The following is a 24,886-nucleotide window of genomic DNA, read 5'->3' as shown; positions in this document are numbered from 1 at the left end:
AAATAAAACATTCTTTGTAAGCAGTATTCATCAAATTTGACAAAAGCTTGGTGTTACTGAAGTGAAAATTTATTAAAAGATCCAGTAAGTTTTCGATAGCGACGCCATTAGACAAAGTAAGAAATGAATGTGGCTACATTAAAGACAGTCACACGTTGATAGGACAACAAGCCAAAATGGCAAGGTGATTGGCTAAGTACATACTTAACCATGCTCAGCGACCGAAACACTGCCCGAGGATTTGCGGATGAAAGTGGGAGTAAGCACTGGTTTGGTATAGGGTGCGCAAAACCTAGCTACCAAGTGTAAAAGTAATTTTCACTGGAATTAATTTGTAAAAATGTGGATGAAATTTATGCGCACCTAGCGGTTTGTAAATCACGTTTTCATTATTACTATTTTTCAGGTTTTTTTTATTTTTTTTTTTTTTTAAATAGACTACCTACTCTTTAGCCTAATATTTATCTCTGAAGAACATAATCGATTATCAGAAAGAGTCAGAAAAGCCTTTCAGGTAAAGATTTTGGTGTGAAATGTTGATCTAACAGACACAATATCGAACCTTGTGAAAAAATTTTCCGGAAGACTGAGTCAGTTTTGGGCGACTACTCGCAAGGCGGAGATGCTGAAAAATATCGAGTAGAAGAACGTCTTTAGAATTAGATATAAATTGGCAGTCCTCAATGAATTCTTAAAGAACATTTTTATTTGTTTCCCTGTAAAATTTTGACAGCAGCCACTAAAGGAAATGAATATGGTATCAATCTTGTTTGATTGTGATTTTGTTGATTTAATAATCTCCAAACTTGAAAAGAAATGAATTGACCCGGGCCTAATATATCTTCAGGTGAGGCACGCTTTTGGTAGGATGGATTGTAAACAGGCAAAACTGGCGTTTTTGTGGGTCAGAAGATCCGCTGTTTCATTCACATCAAGCCTTCATCCAAAATATGTTACTGTCGGGTTTCTTTTGAAAAACAAAATCATTATATGTATAGAAATGTGATTGTAGACAGCTATGGGGATGGTTTAAAAACAGTTTCATTCAATTCCTTGAGGCTTCCATACTTCATATATCACTGGCTACATTTCCGTACAAGATGAGGCTCGTTCCCATCGCACAATTCCATTTTCAGCATTTTGGATAAAAACTTATAAGAAATCGGTAGTAGGGCACTGCACTGGGAATGCAGATAAAAAGGTATTTTCCAATAAAGAAAACACTATTAGTAAAAAGTCAATCATTGGTCTTTTATTTTTCGTAGGACATTTTTTTAAACTTTACTCCAGGTTCTTGCTTCAAAAGAAACTAATATTCAAAACTCTTTAAACTTAGTTCATTTTTCATATTTATCTTAATATCATACGCTATACAAACGATCGTATAGTAAAGTCTCTCATATTTATTTTTTTCATTTATTTATTTATTTATTTATTCATTTTATATCATTTTCTGTTTTTTTTAGAAATAGAACTTAGTATGTTGGTATATCATGACTAGTAGAACATGCACTCAACAATGCATAGACTAGAAAATATAACCTGTAAAAACCTGTCCCAGCATTATTACCTATATTCCTGGTTATTGCATTTTTTAAAATTTCTGAGTATTTTCTGTTACAATTTTATTAACACAAACAGTATATTTACGGGTAAGAATTAAATAAATCAAAATTAAGAAGTTAAATTGACAGTTTTGTCCGTTAAATTGCTTTGTTTCATACAAGATATCTGAAGGACCAATAACGTTAGTTTCGTTAGTAAAATCAACAATATTTGATGAAATCTCACTCTATAGATATCTATAGATCTTAAAACATATAATTTAAAAAGTATATATAAAATTCCTACGAAACAGAGCGAAAAGCATGTACTATACAAGTCTGCAATGTTTACCACAAGAAAATATTTTACTTTTTTTCTTTCTTGTCAGATTCACCCAATAAACATAGGAACATTCTTTTCATTACTCTCATTTCCTCTCTTTTTTTTGTACAGTAATACTCACAAATCATAAATTCGAACACTCATCCAGAAAAAGAGTTCATTTATTTCGGAAAGACAATTTAATGGTAACTTGTTATTTTTGTTCTCACACTTTGAACACAAAATTATACACAATATTTATATAAATGAGCACTTTGAAAATTGGTTGATCAAATGGATACCAATACGAAATCTTCTTCTCAAATATGAGATAGAAATTATTGATGGAGAGCCTTGAGTTACGTCTTAATGCTACTGTAGTTAGTTTGTCGGAAGGGGAATAAATAACTAAAGAACAGCTTAATCACCTGAGGACGCAAATATCGGTCCAGAACACTTACTATCAGTTGCGTATATTTGATGAGGAATGTGTTGTTCAGAATACCGGAAGATAGAACAGATACATACAGATGGAAATTTTTTAAAGTACATAAAAATACTGCTATAGGTTGTTCTTAATATCACTTTGCAGCTTAGACATAATGGACACATATTTTACTTTTGGCAATTCATACATATCGCCTGGCATTTCCTCTAAGGCAGGAATCTATACATATCTTTCCTAATTTCTACATTTGAAAAATAATAATTTCACTTCTCTTTACTATTTGATATCCTTCAGTGATGTCAGAATTATATCTTCTTACAAAATTTCACATACCGAAAGAAGGCCCAATTTCCACACTACAACGTCATTTGTTGTTTCCTAAATGCCTCTCGTCATCATGCCACCCCACTATCTAAATGAGTTCGTTTCTTTGAGTCTGTTCGTTGTAAGCGGACGTCCACTTGGTGATCAGGAGTGGATTTCAGGATGTCAGGTTCAGCACCAAGTCGAGGTGTTACTCCAGAACTTGTTCCTCCTGGACGGGCACGCGCTGATCGATGAGAACCATGTCGTGTTAGTGTTCCGGTCTGTGGTGTTCCAGGTAAAGTATGGCCCATTGCATTCATATAGTCTGCTATTAATAACGTAAGTTCTAAGATCTGTAAGAAACAGTAGCATATTAGTTCATATATACATGCATCAGAAAGGTATTTGGTAGGCAACTAAATTATTGTTTCACGTAATTCCTTTTTTCGTATACACAAACATCAACAAGGAAACAGTATACAGTTATCTGTGAAAAAATAATGAACACAGGTTCAGGAAATAAATAAATAAAAAATTCGTAATACTTTCATTAACTTGATTCTCTTTTCTACACTCACGGTCAAACCTATTGCTAAATTTGGACAACTCTGTAAGTTGTTTATGCTTGTAAATTGAGCAGTTTTCTTTGCCGTCAAGGTAACTAACTGTAGCAGGTTTCACTCCCTTAAATTAACTGACTTATATCTATAACTCCTATTATTTAGGGAAAATCGAGAAAACTCATTTTTATGGCGCTGACAAGTATGACGTTTGTTGGCAATAACTGGTATTTTTAATTCTGCTGAAACAGATTGTTTATGAATTTATGTACTGTAAATTGTGTCGTTGTTTGTCTTGTTCAAACAGTGATGTACACACTACTTGTAAATAAAGAAAAATCCGTCTTATTAAGCTTGAAACGATTTTCTTTATCAGTTTCAATTTAAATGAAGGAACAACGGTTTATTTCATCTCTGTATAATACGAAAATAATAATAACTATTCTGGAGAAACAGGATGAAAGAAAATTAAGAAGAAAATTAGTCATTCCGTACTGGTTCTCTCCCTCCAAAAAAACAATCATGGACGTAGTGGGTTCTCCAGTTCTAACGAATGATTCGTAGTTTCGTATATAGTTTAACAACAATTTTTAAATCGAAACGTTCATAATGTCTGTAATAATTGTATTGAAAGATTAAATGTCTATTTTTGTTCCACGGAATTCATAATTCATAATGTTCATTCATAATTAAGGTATTAATTAAAACTTCACTTAGTTATATGTTTCAGGAACTAAAGTCATACTTCATATGGAAGCATAGACTGAACGAAGGTTTCTATTGCGAACATATTTACCTGAAAAATCTCCACACAGAAAACACTGGAAAAGTTATATGAATACATTATCTTATACTTCTGCGCTTGGTTTAGAACATAGTTAAACTGGTAGTTCATTTCTTTAATTTTGCAAACAGAATTCACATGAGGGTCTTCAACGAAATATTTGAGAACTCCTAGAAGAGGAGATTGAACTGAAGAGATACATTTTAATATTAATTCGCTTTCGTATTTTTGTATCTATTTCAGTATGCAAAGTAGTAGTATTTTTCTTGCTTACAAATTCAACCCAAACAGCATAAATGATACGCGCTGTGCTTCATAACTTAATCCTGCAGGGAAACAAAGCATGCCGTTGTGAAAAACATTTAAGATACTCGTCCTAAGGTTAAAATTGAGACTTAAGAAGTGCTGTATGTTGTAAACTCTCTTCGTTGATGTACAGTATATTGCAGAAAAGTAAAACTGGTAGTTGGTTGAAAAAGAAAGAAAAAAAAACTACTTTTTATGTAAAAGAATGTATCAGTTGTAGCCATTCATCACATATTGCATTGATAGTCAACTATCGACTTTTTTTTAACTTTTTTTTTAACAAGCAAAATTGATTTTGTCCAAAGTAAAGCAATAACATTACGTATATTATAGAGAGAGGAAGGGTGTTTCAAAATTCAGCTTACAATATTTCAGAGACTATCGCACGAAAACAAGCCAAAAAAAATCTATATGAAGAAAATTCGACATGGGGTTCGCTTCTGAGCTTTGCAATGTACGAGAAAATAAACACTGAGAATGTACAGCACAAATTTAGTTGTTGGGGTTACTGTGTATAATAGTTGATGTGTTTTACGTATTGTGCTGAGATAGCCTGTTGGGCTATATATATTTTCTAGGTAAGTAGATGCGTGATGTGGAGAAGAAAACAAAGCAATTTTGCGATTGCCGTTGTTTACTTTGTTGATATGCAGAATTGTTATCAGAAACTAAGTGCTAATTTGTACTACTAAATTCTGGGCAAGGCAATTTATTATGGAAGTGATTGGAAGATCATAAGTTGATAGCCGTATGTCAGCAAGGAAATAAATTTTTAACACAGTGGATTACTAATATAGCGTTATTTGCAAGTGATCGAATTTTATGCACTAGGCTGTAGTCGATTAGTTCCAACTAATTTGGATAAGAACAGGATTTGGTAGTATCGGCCAAAGTACCATATTAGTGGCGGTTTATTTCTCAACACATAGCACAACAGCAATGATCTCAAAGAAAACGGTTTAGAAACTTTTAAAGAAAATTATACTTGAATCAGATAATTTTATATTCAATTGGCTAAGCAGTGACCGTGTCATTGTATACTTAGGTTTATTAATTGTTGCAATTTAAACCCTCAAATTGGCACTTATATCCCTACTTTTCTACCCTACTGGCGGTATTCAGATAATTCCCTGTCTAAAGTTTCTATTTAAAATATAAATATCCATAGATAGCACAGCAATGGCGAATTTGAATACTCTGCATTAAGAAGTGCGTGCAGGAAATCCCGCTCGTAAGGCACGATATTTAAATAGCGAGTATGCATTCGGGCGAGAAAGTTTGTATTCGTATTTAAATAGCTGGGTGAATTGAAAGAAAATGATTAACAACATTAAATCATATTCCACATAATTTTCACGGAAATATCTGTAATTAAAGAAAAATATATTTTGCCATTCGGTTTATTTATATTATTTTAACTTACTTTAAAACGCATGAACTGTGTTTATTATCAGAGTTCTAATAAAATATAAGGTTGTGTAGAAAGCATGAACCTTTGGAGGTCAAAATTGAGAGGAAATGTATTGTGATTTGAAAATGACTTTATGAAATTTCGTATGTACCATTTTGTTCGATGACCTTCTGCCATTTTTCCGACAACGCCATAACCCTATCGCTATAGAACTTCGTGGTTTCTGGACCAAAAATTGTGACACAAGGCTGTATTGAAACTAACTTAACACCATTCAAGTAGTTCTACAGACAGAAACTAATGTCAAGTCTTACGGTGCCAGGTTCGGTCTATACGGTAGATGTATTAAAATCTCCCAGCCAAGTTCTCTCAATTTCTGACGGGTTGTTAAATACGTATGCGGTCTGATGTTGTCAGCATGGTATACAACACCCTTTCTGTTGACCAGTTTCTGTCTTTTTTTCACTGCTAGGTGCATTCGTGTTAATTGTTGACAATAAAGGGTCCGAGCCCGCCGTTGTGTGCCCCGTGGCAGCAGCTCGTGATGAACGATGCCCTTTCAACCCTACCAAATACACAGTATAATCTCCATAAGCTTCAGTGTGGGTTGTCCTCACTTCGCCCACAACCTATTTCGCACAGTTTGTAGGTTATTCAGTTTTCATCACTCGTGATCAACAGTTTCAGAAATGGATCGAATTCATTACGGTTAAGTAGAGAGAGGGTAGAACTAGAATTCGCAGATAGAAATTGGATCAAGTAAATGTTTTTGAATTAGATCATGAGACACCCAAACGTCTCTTTTTTTTAAAAGCCAGCTTTCTCCAAATGATTTAACACTGATTAGTGATGGATGTAAGCCCACTGGCGATGCCGCAACTGCCTACACGCCGGTCATGAGTTTGTGCCTTATCGAAATAAAATTGTAAAATGTAGCACGGTTTTGCGTGAAAGTCACTCACATTTACGGCGCAATACATTACGATTGATTATATGATTCCAGGATTTTTTTTACATATCTACTAGCTTCAACTGTTAGCTGTTAAATAACGTTAGTTCTGACCTGCTACGACTCATATATCCTGAGATGTGGGACACTAACGCCATCTCGTGCACAAAAGGTTTAATACTTTTTAGATTACGTGATAAATAATAGATGGATGGAATTCCAAAAATTGAATTTATTTATTTAATAACATTAACTTCGTTTTAATCACATTTCATTCAAAAGTTTCGTATTATACCTAAGTAATTAAGTTGGAATTGAATGTATATTTGAACTACCAGTACTGGATTTTTATAGCTTTGCGTTCGTTGAAGGATTGAATTCTTTAGAAAATCGATAATTACTAAACCGAACCACCATCAGATGCTATGGACTCGGCCCTTTGTATACGTAGTTACTGATGTGGAAATTCATAAAATATTGCTATTGAAAAACATTTTTAAAAGTGTGCACTAACCTTTGGTTTACTGAGTGAAAATAGAAGTTTCTGCGATCCACCTTCTGCACTTATTACTAGCATGAAGTCATCCTGGCATCCGCCAAATGTAACTACTGACGTATAAGGGTAACGCACCACCGTTTGCATGGAAGCCAATTCTAAAAGAGTTACACTGTCCTCGGAGACTGCTAGCCACACCATCATTGGATCTCCATTCTTTAGCTGTGATAGAAGAAAAAGCATTATTGGAAACAGTAAAGTATTACTGTTTGTTGTCTTGGAAATAAGTTTCAATTGCGATTATTAAATGTTTCCAGGACAACAAACAGGAGTTAAACACTTCAATACCTAGCAACGATATTTCAAGAGAATATTTCAACTCTTTCATCCTACACAACGTAGAAGTGTGGAATGTAATGGTAGTTTTCCCAATTTATTCGAGTTACCGGTTTTTTTTAAGAGTGAAAAATCTATTCATCATGCCATAAGTTTAGAAGCTTACCGGAATACTAGACGCAGAGAAAAGGGCCAGAAAAACGTTGAAACCATTTGTGTTAAAATTAACACAAGGATGCTTAAGTAAGATGTCTGTCTTTTTAATATAGACTTAACATTTGTTATATACATACAATAACTGTAATTTAATTTATTTTTTAATATTGTTTAATTGCGATTTAACTGTTGCTCTCTCTCCTTTTTTTTTTCTTTCTTCTTAACTTAGCTTTCCCCAAGCGCTTGTAGTTTGTCTCCTACTAAAGATCGAACTTGGGACAAGGTCTGCTAACAATTCGACCGTGTGAAATTTTTGAATTTACCCAGTACCACTGTTTGTTTACAACATGCAATTAACTATCTTTAATTTTTCGGCAGTCTGTATAGTGTTTCTTATTGCAAGAAATGTGTTTTGCGGTTTTAATATTTTTTATGGACTTAATTCATTTTACCCTTCCATTTGTCATTTTTCTTCTCTACATATTTTCCCTGATAATGCCAACAGCTTAACTTGGCTAAAACTCACTAGTCAGAGATAAATGTGACAAGTACGTTGTATTTCAATTTGAATAGTGATTCTCAGCACTTATATGCAATCAATACCTAATAGTGCTTCTAATGGTAAACAAAAGTCTTTATATGTATATTTGAGTTATAAAGTAACTTCACAGTAGCGATTCCTTATACACTTTCTAGTAATTAAGAAATAACGTGTTGCAATTGGAGGAATATTTAAATACCTTTAAAAAATAATAAAAAATAAAAAGATAGTAAATTAATTATACCTTGGCCTGAAACAATGTTGCACCGAAGAATGGCCACTTCCTTGTACACGTTAGATAAATACGAACACAGTCCAAAAGACTACGTCCTTTTAGAGATGCCCACTTAGTCATTAAGCTCTCCTGTAGCTCTCTAAAAATAAACAGAAAAAATATGTCGTTATTTTCTACGTTTATGATAAAGAGTAAGCACTTTCTTTCTTTAAAACAACTCTGCTAAATATGTCATAATTCAAAACAACTCTGTAAAAAAGTGTAATAAAATAGTTGATATGTAAAACTTAATTATTACCTAAGAAACACTGAGGTGAATAAATGTTTCGTTCATTGTTTCATAAAAATTAAGAAGATAACAATGTAAAATCTGACGCTTAATATGTTTAGTATTATAATGCATTTTGAAAAACGATGAGCGATTAGATCAAAGAAATATTGATCATCTAGATTATTGGAATCAAAAAATATACCCCCTTATGCAGAGTCGTTTTGATGTATGATTAGCGTCATACTAAAGGCCTGACTACTGCAGGAAACTTAGTCGAACTCTTTAGTATGGCACTAATCACGTGTCAGAACGACTCTGCGTAAGACCCATAATGTTTACTACCCTGCAAAGATTATGTATTTTTTTATTTTTAGTTTTGGAAGTTGTAGTTACAAATTTAACGTATCCAGTTTCGTCTCTTTCATGCTATGCTATATAAGATCCATACTTACAAATCTTACATTTCAAATCGATGTCTTACTGAAATCATGTTTATTATAGTTTAATATAGAGGCCGCGATGGCTCAGTGGTAGATCGTTCATCTCTGATGCGCGAGGTCCCTGGATCGATCCCAGCTCGCGCCAAGTGGACTTAGTGGTGGGCAAACAACGTGTGCGTGGGTTTTCTCGGAATTCTTCCGTTTCCTCCCACTTTATTCATTCCACTATTGCCTTCATTTCTCATCATCACCGTCTCCTTTAGCCTAGCCGGTATAACCTTGGGACGTAAAACTGAAATATTTAATTTTTTATAGTTTAATATACTTCTATTTTACTTCTCGTATACTAATAGTTCAGATTTCAGCTGAAATTGAGCTTAACTTTCATATGTTAAAAGCAACTCTTTGAAAATATAGTAAAGAGATCTGAATATTAAAATTCAAGATTGAGCAAAAGCATAATTAAAAGTTTAAACCTGTGTTGAAGTACTATATATAAATATATATATACTTTCATTTTGCAATTCCCTTCCCTATTTTCAATCCTACCTTGAACAGTGAAGATTTCACCACAATTACTATCAATACTGTTGTATGAACCACTATTAATCGCCATGTTACTGCAATGTTTTAAATCTCAATTGTTACTATCTTGATGCTACTTTCCTCAGGTACTAGTGAAGCTGGTAATTAAATTAAACAGAAAAGACATTTGCATTAAAAAGTATTAATTTAAATATCTAAACTGGCTAGCTCCAACTCAAGTTTATGCTGGCATCCCCTGATTTTTGTAACATTCACTTTGAAATCAATAATGTTGGTTGGAAATCCCTGAGCATTTTTTAAATTTAATTTTCTAACTTCAACAGGATTTTTCTTTTCCTATTCATTTTTTTATTGCATACTGTAAATAAACCCAACGAAAAACTGCTGAAACACTTACTTCAGTTCTTCCTGAGACACACTCTCCCTGTATCTTAATGGATAAAATTTCTCTAATGCCTGCTGGACTTGATGGTGAGGATTCCCAGATGTACCTCCGCTGCCTCGACCCTTGTCGGAATTGTACTCTCCAAAATCAATCTGAATAAATAAGTAAATAAATAAATACAATTTTAAAAAAGAAATTTTTACACAAACCATATTAAATCCTTCAACAAGCTAGATATTTTATAAACAGCATTCGTGATAAGATTATTATTATAGCAGTGGTGCCCCCCCCCCCTTATGTCCATGACGCACCCCCCCAATTGTCTATCCGTAGGTGTTCTTCCATGAAAAAATCTTCTTTTCGATTAATTTTTACACCCCCTCAAACATATTTATATAGATTTTTACCCCCCCCAAATATTTCAATGACGCAGTTTGCGTCATAGCCCCCCTCTGTGGGCACCCCTGATTATAGATATCTAAAACTTATTTCACTAAACTAGATCCATTTACATTTATGCCAAACTGTATAAAACCACATTCGATGTGCACTAAAACGTCGTTTATCCGCACAGCTTCAAGTTTGTATTAACCTGAAGGGGTGGAAACACCTACCAAGCAACTTGAAATTCGTCAACCTGGCATTCTTTAGAAACCAGTAGCATAGTACTGAGAACATGTTTTAACAATGCTTCTTTGATAAAGGCAAAAGGAGTCGCAATAAAGGCGAGAGTATTGAATGTCTTGCCACAAGTTTTGGGACTGAAAAAAGGACGTTTTATGATATAAAAATCCGAAAAGATGAAATTCTGAAATTTGTGTTAGTGAAGTAGTGAAGAAGATGCATCTATGCTTCATTCAAAGAAGAAGTAAGGGAGTTCCTGTTTCTGGGTCTTTATTATGGGTTGCAATTCAATAAGAAACTAGGTGGTGATCAATTTCAAGGCTAATGCCGGTTGGTTAATAATAATAATAATAAAATAAATATTGTCATTGTCATCGTGAGTTAGATCTCCAAGGAGAACGCTTATGAGGCGATTCGACTGCAGTTGAAGAATTCCAAAATGATTTTCAGGATCTTTTTAAAGAGTTACGGCTATCTCTTGAACATGTTTATAATGCCGATGAGACATGACTTATTTTATGACTGGTATACGAACGAGTTTTACAGCATTAATCTAGCCAATGAATCAAGATGTGATAAAGAAGCTAAAACGAATGTACAAAAAAAAAAAAAAAATCTTAAACGTCGCTTATTCTTAAAAGATGATAAGAATATAATAGCATTTTCGAAAAAAAAAAGTTCTTCATGATTGGTGTTACATGTTAGCCGATGCTTGGAATACCTTGTCACAAGAAAATCTTCAAAATGCATGCAATAATTTAATGGGAGAGCGAGAGGAAAGTTTCAAAATGAAACAGATATTTAGGAGGATTTGAATGAAACTGTAGATTTATCTCCACAAATTTTTGCTTTTTCTGAGCGATAAAGATGCCCAAGCTTGCTTCGAAAGTGGCAGTGACCCCAGGCTTCCAAATTTTAATTGATGATGAAATTGTTTCTTTAGTGCAAAAAAAGAATAACGATGAAGAGAGTGAAATATACGATTAAAAAGAGAATGGAGCAGGTCACGCAGAGGCGTTTACTGCATTAGAAACTGCGCTATCGTGGTACGAAAAACAAGAAGAAAGTTGTTCAAACCCAGATTCTTCTATTGAAAAGAATCCAGAATTTAGAGGGAGAAAATAATGATAAAATAAAAGACGATTAAATCTAGTCTAGAAAAAGAAATCGTATTATTTTTCTGCACAAGTAACACAATGGGGTAATTTAGGCACGTATATGACAAGTGTTTACTGATTTTTATCATCTTGTGTTTTTGTATGTGTATATAGTGTGTACAATACTGTACGATCATTTCTTTATATAAAGTGCAGTATATTGTAAGAACGTGCTTTTTTATTTAATAAACGCATATTTGATAATCTGCATAACCTTCAGTCCCAACTAATGCGGATAAACAATACTCTGTTGTAATTAAGTTTTTCATATCTACAGAACACTTACAAAGAATTCAGACTGATATTTATGTGAAATGTATTTGCTGTGAATTAAAGGAATTTGGAATTTTTAACTAGTACGTGTTAAAAATCAAAACTAACAGGAAAAGAGAGAAAGGGGAAAAAAGAAGAAGAAATAAACCAGAAAAAGTCAAATATTAAAGCAATTGTTGGAACGTGATATTGATATAATTTCAGAACAGACCTATGCTCGGAAACTGCTTACGCAGCACCTATTTATATAAACTTTTGACTCGAATGGATTATTCACATTATTCTTTCAGCATTTTATAGCTGTTAGTCCATTCGTTTTAGTATTACGTGTATAGCTTTTCTTGTTCATGCGTACAAATCTTACTCCATATTTCAGTCTTAAACAATTTCCGATAGTTTAAAACTTATTTTTGGTAATATACATTCAATTCTGTCAAGCCTTTCACAAATAATGTATTAAAAATGTATACTACAGAAATATATCGTTCAGGTCAAAAAAAGAAAAACTAATAATCTATGCAGTTTACCTATAAAGATTAGCGATAATGACAATACATTGCGACATTAAGTAATGATTTACAGTTATTTCTAATTAAAAATTTACAAATGCTTTCTCAAGAAATATATATCAATAATCATAACCCTGTTTGATATTTTATTACTTTACAGTAAAAATTTAAGTTAAAAACTTACCTGCGCCATTAACGATGCCAGCTCAAGTGCTAATTCTTTGGTAAGAGGAAACTGTCCCTGAATAACTTGCTGATTCACTTGGTAACATAAAAGTAGCCGCTCCTTATCGGTTTCCATTTTGGCACTATTTCTCCAGTACAAACGATTCTTATACGTTAATTGGATGACACGAGTATTCTCGAACTTTCCTGAGCCTTTTTCCCTTAGCGCAGTTTCCCATTTGGAAATAACATCACATAACTGTAAATATACCAACATTAATAGGGAAATATTGTATTGATGTTTATATAGACATGAACAATGAATGTTTCTATAAAGTATAAATATCTATACACATATATTTTGAGTAGAAATTAGCAAATTTGGAGACTTTATCTACTTTAGGATTATTCTATTTGTAATTATACCATATATTTTGACGAATATAAACATACAAGATTTTCTTTTGTTCAAAAAGAAACGATATATGATAAGAGCTCATAAGAGGCATAACTTCATTTTTATCCTCGTCTTTCTTCTATCAAAGGAACATTAGAATAGCATTATTAAGTAGTTGTACGCGTTGTATCCATAATCCTGATCTACTAGGTCTCCAAATATAAGCCCTGAAGACAGTGCCTAACCGCGAAGCGGACTTCGGTAACAACCATGTAAAATTTGAAAAATGAAAAGAGAAAGATCCCGGTGGTGATCGCTTGTAGCGCCAGGTTTTGTAGTGATAAAAATAAAAAAAATAGACAGCGGGTTTTGGGTTCACATTCCGTCTGTCCCTATTTATTCCCTTGCACCACCGTTAAAGTCTTCGTTCCCCGAACTAAAATGGTTTGTGACTCGATAAGGATTGATCTCACGGTTAGGAAATCCTATCTCCCCGCGGTGTCCCAGGGCTTTAGGGAAATAAGATCCCTCTAAAACCGTGTAAGCAAATGAAACCTGATATTACTCGCATACGTATCCTGAATTCACATGCTGCAACGCTGAAAGAGAATTTTGCTCTAATGTTTGGTTTGTGTGAACGAACTAGACTGACTCTCACTTTCCAAGTGGACTGAACAATAATAGTAGTAATAAGAATAAAACCAGAAAATAAACGAATATCTAGGATTTAGAGTTTAGTTGAAAATTCTGAAAATCAGTCTAATCCCCACTATAGTCGAGAAATGCTAATATTGCCTAATTTGCCTAACAGATCCTCTGGAAACCAATGTTATGCTTAAGGTTAGGGATACAACTTGTTTATGAAAGAAAAAGCTTACGAATTTGATTAACAATGTAATAAAAGTTTTAATGAGCAAATGAAAACAATAACAAAAAAATGTTTTCTAAAAAAATTAAGCAAGCTGAAGGTTAATATTGAATTTTGGGTTTTCTGACAACAAATGTTCAGAATAAGGCATAAGGCCTTAACACAAAAAAAAATCAATTTAAGTAAATTACATTGAACTATGTAGTGAATGAATTGTTATCATTAACCTGATAATAATAAACAATCTGTGGAATTGATGTTTATAACCAGTGCTAGATGCAATCTTACATTGTTTACATTTTATATAGAGCTTTCCTGATTTACATAGATATCATACCAAACTGGTTAAATTACAATTTTGCATTTGAGAAATACCTAATTATTTGACATCATATGCTAAGTATATAGTTTACGTTGATTAGCTGATTTATTTTGACTATAACCTTTTTAATATTTACGAGATTAAGATATTACATAGCTAGACGGAATTTTGAATATAATAACCTATATTTTATTCGGGTGAAAACTAAGTATTGAAATGATTTAAAATGAGTTAAACTAGTTGAAGTAAGTGGAAATGAGTTGAAGTAACTTGAACTAAAATAAAATAAATTGAGAAACAAGTCATGACTTTGATTTGAGATTTGTGGGAAGTATGAAAGAAACATAGAATGATTTAAAGGAGTAAAGTAAACCTACTGCCTGACTGTTAACCATTTCTAATTATTTAAATTAATAACTGAGAATGAGAATAAGTGCAATAAATATGCAATTTGACATTTACCTAACAAGCATACACTATTAAGTACATAAAATCAATGAGCGTAGCATTACCATTTCGTTATGCATAAAGGCTACATATATATACTCATATTAACACAAGTAGAAAATTAATGGACACAAACATATATAGATATATATATATATATATATATATATATATATATATATATATAAAATCATAAGTAAATACATGCATACACACATAAAAATCAAATAACATATGAATATTAATAATAAATGTCAAGACGTCTCTCGAGATTTTTAATCTGAATATATTGAGTTTTTCGTGATTTTTCTCTTTATCATTAATAGGATTGGTATACGGCCGGACATTTTCATGTATTCCTCTAGTTTGTTCGTCTAGTTTATGCGCATAAACGTCTGATCGCTCGATTGTTAGAGGATCAGACTGACGTAATAATTGCGGCTTTACTTAGCCTACTTCGTATTTTTCATCTGTATTCTACCTGACTGTACTAATGTCGGTTCCGCTTTATTTATGGATTACGTATCTCCAACCAAGAAAATGATTAATTGCGAGACTAGTCGCACATACATCATAGTTACTAATTAATCCTTTAGCTCTCTTACGTAACATATTTTTGATGACTCATTACAATATTATTTATTAGAGTTTTACTAGTATATAGATCGAAATAGACTCATTTAGTACGTTCACTTCTATGCAAAATTACTTTACAAACACTATAATCTTTGGACAATTGAAGCAATGTCTTGAATATATTTTCTAGGAATATCTATTATGTCTTGTTCAAAATTATCTTAAAGTTCTCATATTACATGTACATAGCGCAGATGATGCATTTTTACTTCATACAAATTTCCATATGTTAAAGTAAATACTTCTTTCATCGTTAAAGGTCTACAACCTGCCATTCGATCTACTTTTAAATTAACTTTCTTTATATGTTATCAAAAAAATCTAAGCGACAAATAGAGAAATGACCTAAACTACTATCTCCTTAATAAAAACAACGACATATTCACTAAAGTCACAGAATATCTATATATAGAAGTATCATTTTAAAAAGTATCTCTATTTTTAATAAGCCTTGCTCAAAAAGAAAGAAAAAAATCTAATTGTTTAGCAATTACAGTTCGAGTTGGAAAATCTTTTCTCCACGCGGTGTAAATACATTAACAGTTTTTAAATAGTTCCGACTTTATATCGCGAACGTCTTGCATTTTATTCAATGACGAAAATTTCCCTTTTGGGATCAACAAAAAAGAATTTGGATGGGTCCTACCTTTCGCCGTACACACTGCTCTCACCACTAAGCTCACCACTAAGCTCAGCACACACATACAGATGTCCCTGCGTTTACTGGCTTCCTTCTTTCGTGCGAAGTGTCCTGGATTCGGAGTTCCTCTCTTCGATTCCCGCTGCGTCCTCCTCTCAAACTGGAAGGGGCGTCGCTCTTGGGCGTCTCCTGATCCATCAAGGTGGGGCTTCTGTTGGTCCATTTCTGATAGGATGCACTCTCACTAAAAGCACTTTCAGACGTCACACGGCACCAACATCACTCTCGGTGTTAAAAGTGTAGTGTTACACGGATAAACAGTGTTTATTGTTTTTAAGCATTGTGTATAATACTTCAAAAACTGATTATGTATGATTAAAACTAGTTCAAGTGCTTTCGGTGCGTATGTAGGTTATTCTAATTGTCTGTAATAGCTCGTGATTACGTTTATAAGTACAAAACTCTGTCACTCAAAAACAATGTTTGTAGGCGTTTCGCGATCTATGTATATATATATATATATTAGCAGCGTTACAAAGTTTATATATATATGTTTATATATATAAATATATTTTGAAGAAGATCAATGTGTAGGTTACTATGCTAAGGAAAGATTGTAATTTCGTACACTCGGCTTCGGTGAGTTTAGCCGCACATTGTTATTGTGAACTTAACTTTTGATTATGAATGTAGTGTGTGTGTAAGTTCCGGGTATGTTTTTGTGTTGCGGTGGTACGCTGTTTCCCGGTGAAGAATTATTTTACGACTGACTTGGAGTTTTGAATTTTTAACCTGCCGAACTTTTTGGATACGCCTCTAACGGTGTCTTCGATTTCGTCTCTGCTCTCTTATTCGTTAAGTCATTTTGGTGTCCTAAATTTTGATTCTCTTGGTCTCCGCCTAGTTACGGTGTTCGGGCGTCGTTTCTCTAACGTACGTGCTTCCTTCAAATTTCACATGTTATATCGAAAATTTTTATGAGAGTTGATTTGGCACCTAGTCGTCTCGTGCGTGGTTTTGGACCATTTCACAGTTCTATGTTAAAATTTTATCTTGGTTCTGCGTGGCGACATAAGGTCTATGCTGTGATTTTGACAAATTCGCAGAGATTATATTTCTACTTGGATTCTATTCAACGTGTTAGGACTTTATTATTTTTCTCAATTTCACAAAAAGATGCTAAAAGCTGTTTTGTTCTTCTTTCTTGCGTTCACGCGGGGAACTCTGCTGTGTGTGGTTTTCTACGTGTGTGGCTTAGGCAGTGGTATTGAGAGACAATGGAAGGGTCTTCCAACTGTCCTCGCCGCACGGACAGGTATACAGAAAAAAATAAAACATCTTACTTCTCGGATAGTAAGGGAAAATAGAGAATGTCCTTTTCCTCTTTAAACAAACAAAAATGAAAATGAAAATTATATTCACTAATGTTCATAATTATACGCAAAATTGAGTTTAAAAGATTTATTTAAAAATTAAATAAAAATGGTAATGATGCAACTGTCACAGTTATCCCCCTCCTAAGATGGAGCAGATGATGCAACTTAGTTGAAGCAGATCTCCATCCTAAGAGAAACTTTGTGATTGACATTGCATCATGAATTCTAAGTGCAAATTGAACATTACATAAAAATCCGAACCCTAATCAGAAATTTCAAAGTTCACAAAAACATTCTGAAGTACATAAAAATCCTATCCCTAATTTTGAAGTTCATAGAAAAGTTGAAGTACATAAAAATCCGAACCTTAATTGTTTTTACCTCGTGTGCTCTGATCTGCTAGTGGACGCGTCTGGAGAGAGCTTCTTGTTCATTAGTCTAATCCATTCTTCCTTCTTCTCCTGAGAACATTGCCAGACCTTGATATTTTCTACGTGCTGTGGAACCGTCTCCTTTCCACTGCTGCAATCAATCAACACAAAAGTGTTTTCCCCTGCCTTTACTTTGACATAATACGGGCCAGAATAAAGTTCAAAAAATTTCTGGATCTTTTGATCTACCAGGGTACTGAGCTTGTGTGATTTCAGGAAAACGAGCTCTCCTGGTGTCACTGCTGGTCCTTTCTTCGCAAGTTTCTGATTGCGCATCTTCTTTAACGTAATATTTCTGCGCGTAGCATGGAACAGTTTGTCTTCCCACTCTTCACACTCTTTTCGTGGAATTCCGAAGTGTTCCAGTATCGGATTGTTCCTGATCTTCCCCAAGAATAATTCTGCAGGCGAGTACGATGAGAACTCACTCACTGCGTGATTCAACAAGACCACTAAACAAGGCAGATGATTCGCCCATGAAGTATGATTCTTGTTGCAGAATACTCGGAACAAACGGTGGAGCTCTGCATGCATTCTCTCAACCAAATTAGATTTGGGATGATATGGAGGTGCATATAGTATCCTGATGTTATGCTTCTCCATTTGCTCCTTCCACTGCTGACATACGAACTGACGTCCTTGGTCTGTCAGGATGCTGTTTGGCACACCAATAACTGACAGTACATATCGTTGCAGGTACTTCAGGACCAAGTTCGCTGATGTATTTCTTAGTGCGAAGGCTACCAGATATCTTGTACATCCATCCATAACCGTAAGGATGTATTTTTCTCCTGTGGGTGCCCTTGGTAGAGGCCCAACCAGGTCTACATAATAGATGTCTCTGGGTCTTGTAGCAATGTAACTGGTCAATGTCTTTTCAGGAGGATGGCGATCTACTTTGGATCTTACACAGATCTCGCAGTCTGCAATCCAGCTCTTCAGATCTCTCCTCATTCCCTTCCAATAGTAAGCAGCACTAAGCGTTCTCCATGATTTGAAAAAGCCAAAATGACCATTGCCGTCATGAGCATCTTGTAGTGCTTTGTTGACAAGTGCCCTCGGTAGGCAAATCGTTAGTACGTTTGGGTTGTGGAAGTTCTTCAAACAGAGAATCTGATCTACTAGCTGGTATGCATTGATCCAGTTTCTACTGCGTTGGACAGTATCCTCTTTGTTCCCATTCATAAGGAAATCGATGATGTGTTTCCATTGGTCATCTTCCAGCTGCAGCTTAGCCAGTTCCGATCTACTGACTTCCAGAATTGAGGCTTTAGTTTGAAGTGAGTTTATATTCAGGGTGCTCGCAGGTCCTTCTTCATAATATCTGGATAAAGAATCCGCAACAGTATTGTCGCTTCCCTTACAGTACTCAACTTCAAACGAATAATCCTGAAGCTGAATACTCCATCTTGTGAGTCTACTATTCCAGTTCCTACTTCGATGTAACCATTGTAGGTTTTTGTGGTCCGTTATGACGGTAAAACGTCTTCCAAGCAGGTATATTCTAAATTTTTGGATACACCAGAGAATAGCTAAGCACTCGAGTTCATGTATGGCATAATTCTTCTCTGCTCCTCTCAAACTTCTACTGGCGTATTGAATTACGCGTTTCTCTTCACCCTGTTTCTGATACAGATAGCCTCCAATTCCGGACAAACATGCGTCGCACTGGACGTAAAATGGCTCATCGAAGTTGGGATGATACAACATAACATCCTCTGCGACTGCTTGTTTCAGTTCTTCAAAACTCTTCTGATGTTCTGGAGTCCATTTCCAACGTCTATTCTTCTTTAGGAGCTCGTACAGTGGTTGCGCTTTCAGGGCATATCCTGGGATATATTGGCGATGATATCCCAAGATTCCTAAGAATCTTCTCACCTGCTTGACTGTGCGCGGCGGCGACAAACTTAGGATGGCTTCAACTTTGCTACGATCTTTGACGATTCCTGTTGAGGATATTACATGTCCAAGAAACTGGATCTGTGGTAAAGCGAATTCAGATTTCTTCAGCTTTACGGTCATTCCTGCTTGCTTGATCCGGTTCAATACAGTATCAATGTGGGTAAAGTGCTCTTCCAGTGTCCTTGAAAATATTAGCAGATCGTCCACATAGCAGATAGTGAAATCCTGAACGGCATCTCCAAGCACTAAATTCATTGCATTAGTGAAAGATTGCGTCCCATTGCAAAGGCCAAAAGGCATTACTTGAAATTCGTAGAGTTGGTTCTCGAATGGGAACGCTGTGTAGGGTTTCGAGCTTTCGGTCAACTCGAGCTGCCAGAACGAGGAATTCATATCAATTCGGGCGAAGTATTGCACGCCATGAAACTTCTGTAAGATCTCTTGGATGTCCAAAGGTCTAGTCTGTAACACCTTCGTGTGCTTGTTGAGAGCCCGAAAATCTATACATAGGCGCAAGGTCTTGTCGCTCTTCATCACTACTAGCAGTGGATTTAGATGACATGATTTCGAGGGTCGAATGATGTCCCATTCCAACATTTGTTGTAACTGCTTCCGCACCTCCGCCCTATGTGCCAGTGCCACTGGATAGATCTTTGAAACAATGGCGTCGTTCGTTTCTACGGCAATCTCATGTTTGTATACTCGGCAGCGTCCTGGTCTCTCAGAAAATAGCTCACTGTGTTTTCGGAGGATGCGTTCCAATTGTCTTTGTGTTTCCAGCGAGGGCAAGGCCGCTGCTCGCACTTTCTCTTTGATGCTGCCTGCAATGTCTTCCTCCGCCACCACTGCAGCCACCTGAAAATCTCTTTCTTTGGTGCATAATTCTTCTTCTACATCAATATTCAAGAATTTGCACTGAAGTTGATTGTTTTCCTGTAACGTTCGCAGCTCAGAGCGACTGAAGTCCAGCTCGGCGCGTATTTTGTACAAGAAGTCAACTCCAAGCAGAAGGGGTGCGTTGAGTCTCTTCACAATTAGTACTTCTATCGCTACCTCTACTTCAGCGAGCTCAATCGGGACAATCGTTCTTCCGAAGGCTCTGGACTGGCGCTTCCCAGTAAAATCAACTAATCGAATTTCGGTGGCGGGGCGCAAAGTCGGATTGCGTACATCCGAAGCTATTCTCCTCCAAGTCTCCTCCGTCATCAGTGTTGCTTCGCTGCCTGTATCAACGATTGCTTCTAATAGATGACCATTTATTTTCACCTCTATTTTCGGCGTAGTAAAATGCTGGATTTCTTCTTCTTCTTCTTCTTCTTTCTGCTCTGCGTCATCGCAAGTGAGCCAGGTTGCGGATACGCGTACGCTGACTACGGGAGGATCAATTTCCTGTTTTTCTTCTGCTGACACTTCTCCTTGCTCCATGCAACCATTTCTTTCCACTTCACGTCTCTGTACGTGGCACTGTGGGGCGTTAATGCTTGCGCTATGCTTTGATATGGTGGACTCTACATCTTCGTTCTGGTGCAGACCGTCAACTCGAGCCCTACGTTGGCGGTCCTCCTCTAGTTTTCCGAGGACTGCTCAAGGACCTGATTTAAATCTGGTTCACTGTCGCTCTGGTTCCTGGAGGTCGTGTCCTGCGGACGGTTCTGACCCCGTCCTCTGCGATTACTGGCAGTTCCTCTTTGCGACACTTGTTGTGTCCTGATTCCTCGAGTTCCATTCGTCTGTTCCCCTGTGGAACTCCCTCGTCGACTTTGATTTCCTCCTCTGGAGTTTCTTCTAAAATACCGCCCTGTGCTGGATCCTCTTTGCAACCCTGGTCGTGTGTCCCTATGTGCCTGACCATCTTGGACGGGTTGCTCTTCAGTTCGTGTCCTGGTGCCCCCTCGTCCATGGTAGGGGTGTGGACGTTCTCTCCTTCTTCTTTCTCCAGGGGAATTTTGTTCTCTGCTGACGGGTGTCTGCACCTGTTGGATTCTCCTGGGACCTTGAACTGCTCCACCCCGTTGACCTCGCTGAGCGTTTCGTTCTCGCTGCTGGCTCTCGATGCGATCCAACTCCTCACTGTCCCACAATATCATGGACAGCTGTTCTGTGTCCTGTAGATGGATCCCAATAAGTTGTCGCTGTACCCGGATGGGCAACATGTTCTTCACATTGGACAACACCTCGGTCTCCGACATTGTCGGACTTAGCTCCTTGAATGACTTCACCTGCTCCCAGAAGAATTCTCGGAGCGATTTTCGGGAGTCAGGGCGGTATCGGGTGTTGCGGAGTCGAGTCAGCTTTCTCTGTATGATTGCTTCACTCTGGAAGTTCCTGAGGAAAGCTACTCTGAAATCCTCAAAGGTCCTGAACTGGTGTAGATGGTTGTCAATCCACATTTTCGCGGCACCTCGGAGGATTCGTGGAAGGATTGTGAGGAGTTCGGATTCAGCAATCCCATAGAGCCTACAGTCATCCAAGAGTCGTCCTAAGAAGGTTGACGGCAAACTCGCATCTGCGTCGGGGTCGAAGGTTGGCAGTTCATCGATTTTTGGTGCTCTCAAAAAGCTTCGACCGCTGCCGTGCGTGTCCAATGATCTTTGAGACTGTGCAGTGTCCCGTCCTAAATCCTCGCCAATGACAGATGCATTCAATGGTGGAGGTGAGGCAGTTCGACTTCTTGAAGTCTCTCCTGTATCTGTAGTTGGGTGTGCGCCGGTGCCCATTGTTTGACTCTGGCTTTGCATCCTCTGGGAAATCTCTTCGGCTAATCTGTCGACGCGGTCGGCCATTTTTCTCTTTTCTTCCTCCTGCACCCGTTGCAGCATGGCCATTTGTTCTCCATGAACAGAAAGTTGCCTCTCGACATTTTGCATGCCTCGCTGCAATTCCTCTTTGTCTGCTTTAGCCTGATTTTCCTGTTGGGAATGCATTCTTCGGACATCTTCTAATATTAATTCCTGTCTCTGTTCAATTTTTTGGGCGAGTCGTTCTTCGGTCTTCTCCGCCTCCTGCTGAATTCTCTCCTCGAGCAATCGCAGTTGTATGTGACTTTCTTCTGCTTGCACTTCCAGCCTTTCAGCGAGTTTTGCAGCTATGGTCTCCTCTATGCGTTGGCATTGCCTCTGTTGCTCTTCTCGCAACTTTTCCATTTCCTGTCTTTGCTGTTCCCTTTGCTCTTCAAACTTTCTTTCAAGTTCTTGCTTTTGCTCTTCTCGGAACTTTCTTTGTTCTTCAAGTAGCTTTCTTGATTCTTTTCTTCTTTCTTCTTTTTGTTCATCTAACTTCCTGTTAAGTTCTTCTTTTTGTCCGTCCAACTTCTTGTTGACTTCTTTTATTTCTTCTCGTAGTTTTCTTGTTTCTTCTTTTTGGTCTTCTTTTTGTCCGTCTAACTTCTTGTTTTGTTCGTCGAACTTCTTGTTAATGTCTTCTTTTAGATCTTCTCGCAATTGCTGCATGACTGTCTGCAGCATGGTGAACATATCATTATTCGCCGTGTTTCCTTTAGGATCGCCTGTCTGCTCTGTCCTTGGCGTTTCTTCTGATGCCTGAGATCGTCTTTCTTCGATCGACGCCATTGGTGTATTTAGGACGCCGCAAGTGACACATTCCAGATGGGAAGATGATGGGGTTATTTCTTGCTCCCAGACATCTCTGCCGCAATCTGGGCAAATCTGTTGCTCTCCCGTCAGCATCTTGGTCCTTATTTCTTCTGTCTGTGCCCGCAGTCTTGGCATCTGAAACTAAAAATATACGGCTTTGGTGCCAAATTATTTTTGCACATACACAAAATGTATTTAATAATTGCTAACTTAATTTTTAAAAACAGTATTCTTGCAGTATACTAATGAAATGTTAAGTTTCGTCGTTTATAATTGTTCACACACACAACACGTTTTACGTTATTTATTTATTTATTTATGAAATAAGCCTGAGTGTACGATCTTTTGCAATAATTCCAAAGCACAGTAATTCACACTTTAAATCATCTTCTCTTAAAATTTACTAAATGCTATACTTAATCTACATTAGTGTTGATACATCTCTAGCTTAATCCTATACATACTGAAAATTCAAATGATAAACGAATATATGCACACCTTAAATATAAACTAATAAAAGAAAAATTATTCCTATATAAATATATGAACGGATCTCTTACCAATACATGAATGGTAGCAGGTTCGAGTTGATTTTAGCAACTCGTAGTTATTATCCTATTTCTATTTTCCTCACCTGGTTACCTTATTTTTCTTCTTTTTCTTCTTTTCCTTGTTCAATCACCCATTTTCAATACAAATAAATTCTGCAAACTGAATATTCTCTATTGCTAGCTCAACGTAAACATAACTTACATTGTTCTGGCTGAAAAAGAAATGAAATTGGAGAGGAAAGGAACGTTGATCGTTCCTGGAAGTACTGTTCAACTTCTGTTGAATTTAGTTCGATTCCAAGGCTCATTATGTAGCTGATAACGATCTTAGCAAGTAGTTACTTTTTTTTTTTTTTTAACAGTAATCGGTTCCCTACGCAGGTATGGAAAATTGACAAACGGTTTGCAAGTCTAAAAAAAAGGATTTTCAATTTATTTTTTTAAGTCCTTAAATGGTAATCGAGTTCTTTGAAGTGTATTCGTCGAGACTGTAAAGTAATTATCGTGTCTGACAATTAATTATCGAAACTAAGAATAAATTATCGAACCTGAAAGTTAATTATCGGGTTTAAAAATTAATTATCGGGTCTGAGCGTAAATTGTCGAGTTCGAAAATTAATTATCGTGTCTGAAAATGAGTTATCGGGTTTAAAAATTAACTATCGAGTCCGAAAATGAATTATCGTGTCTGAGCATAAATTATCGAGTTTGAAAATAAATTATCGAGTCTAAAAATTAACTATCGAGTTCGAAAGTTAGCAATCGAGTTCCTGTTCGGATGCGCCATATTTGTAAAATTTGAAAAATGAAAAGAGAAAGATCCCGGTGGTGATCGCTTGTAGCGCCAGGTTTTGTAGTGATAAAAATAAAAAAAATAGACAGCGGGTTTTGGGTTCACATTCCGTCTGTCCCTATTTATTCCCTTGCACCACCGTTAAAGTCTTCGTTCCCCGAACTAA

The 24,886-nt window shown here is 36.1% G+C and overlaps 1 protein-coding gene across 6 annotated transcripts in view; it reads right to left on the bottom strand.

Moving 5' to 3' along the window:
* Positions 1 to 1,500: 1,500 nt before the first annotated feature.
* The window catches only part of LOC145660567 (uncharacterized protein CG43867-like), a 714,987-nt gene continuing 691,601 nt past the window's right edge, over positions 1,501 to 24,886 (bottom strand). For all 6 annotated transcript variants that reach the window (XM_081725794.1, XM_081725789.1, XM_081725790.1 and 3 more), the window contains 5 exons: positions 12,784 to 13,023; positions 10,049 to 10,188; positions 8,404 to 8,533; positions 7,145 to 7,348; positions 1,501 to 2,973 (listed from right to left, as the gene is read on the bottom strand). In XM_081725794.1, the coding sequence (XP_081581920.1) occupies positions 2,710 to 2,973; positions 7,145 to 7,348; positions 8,404 to 8,533; positions 10,049 to 10,188; positions 12,784 to 13,023 (978 nt within the window). In that variant the 3' untranslated portion in view covers positions 1,501 to 2,709. The remainder of the gene's footprint in view (positions 2,974 to 7,144; positions 7,349 to 8,403; positions 8,534 to 10,048; positions 10,189 to 12,783; positions 13,024 to 24,886) is intronic.

This window comes from Thermobia domestica, chromosome 9 (assembly GCF_964235325.1).
Source record: "Thermobia domestica chromosome 9, izTheDome1.hap1.1, whole genome shotgun sequence".
Taxonomy (NCBI): Eukaryota; Metazoa; Arthropoda; class Insecta; order Zygentoma; family Lepismatidae; genus Thermobia; species Thermobia domestica.
Note: the sequence above shows the minus strand (reverse complement) of the source record. Positions and strands in the feature narration are given on the sequence as shown.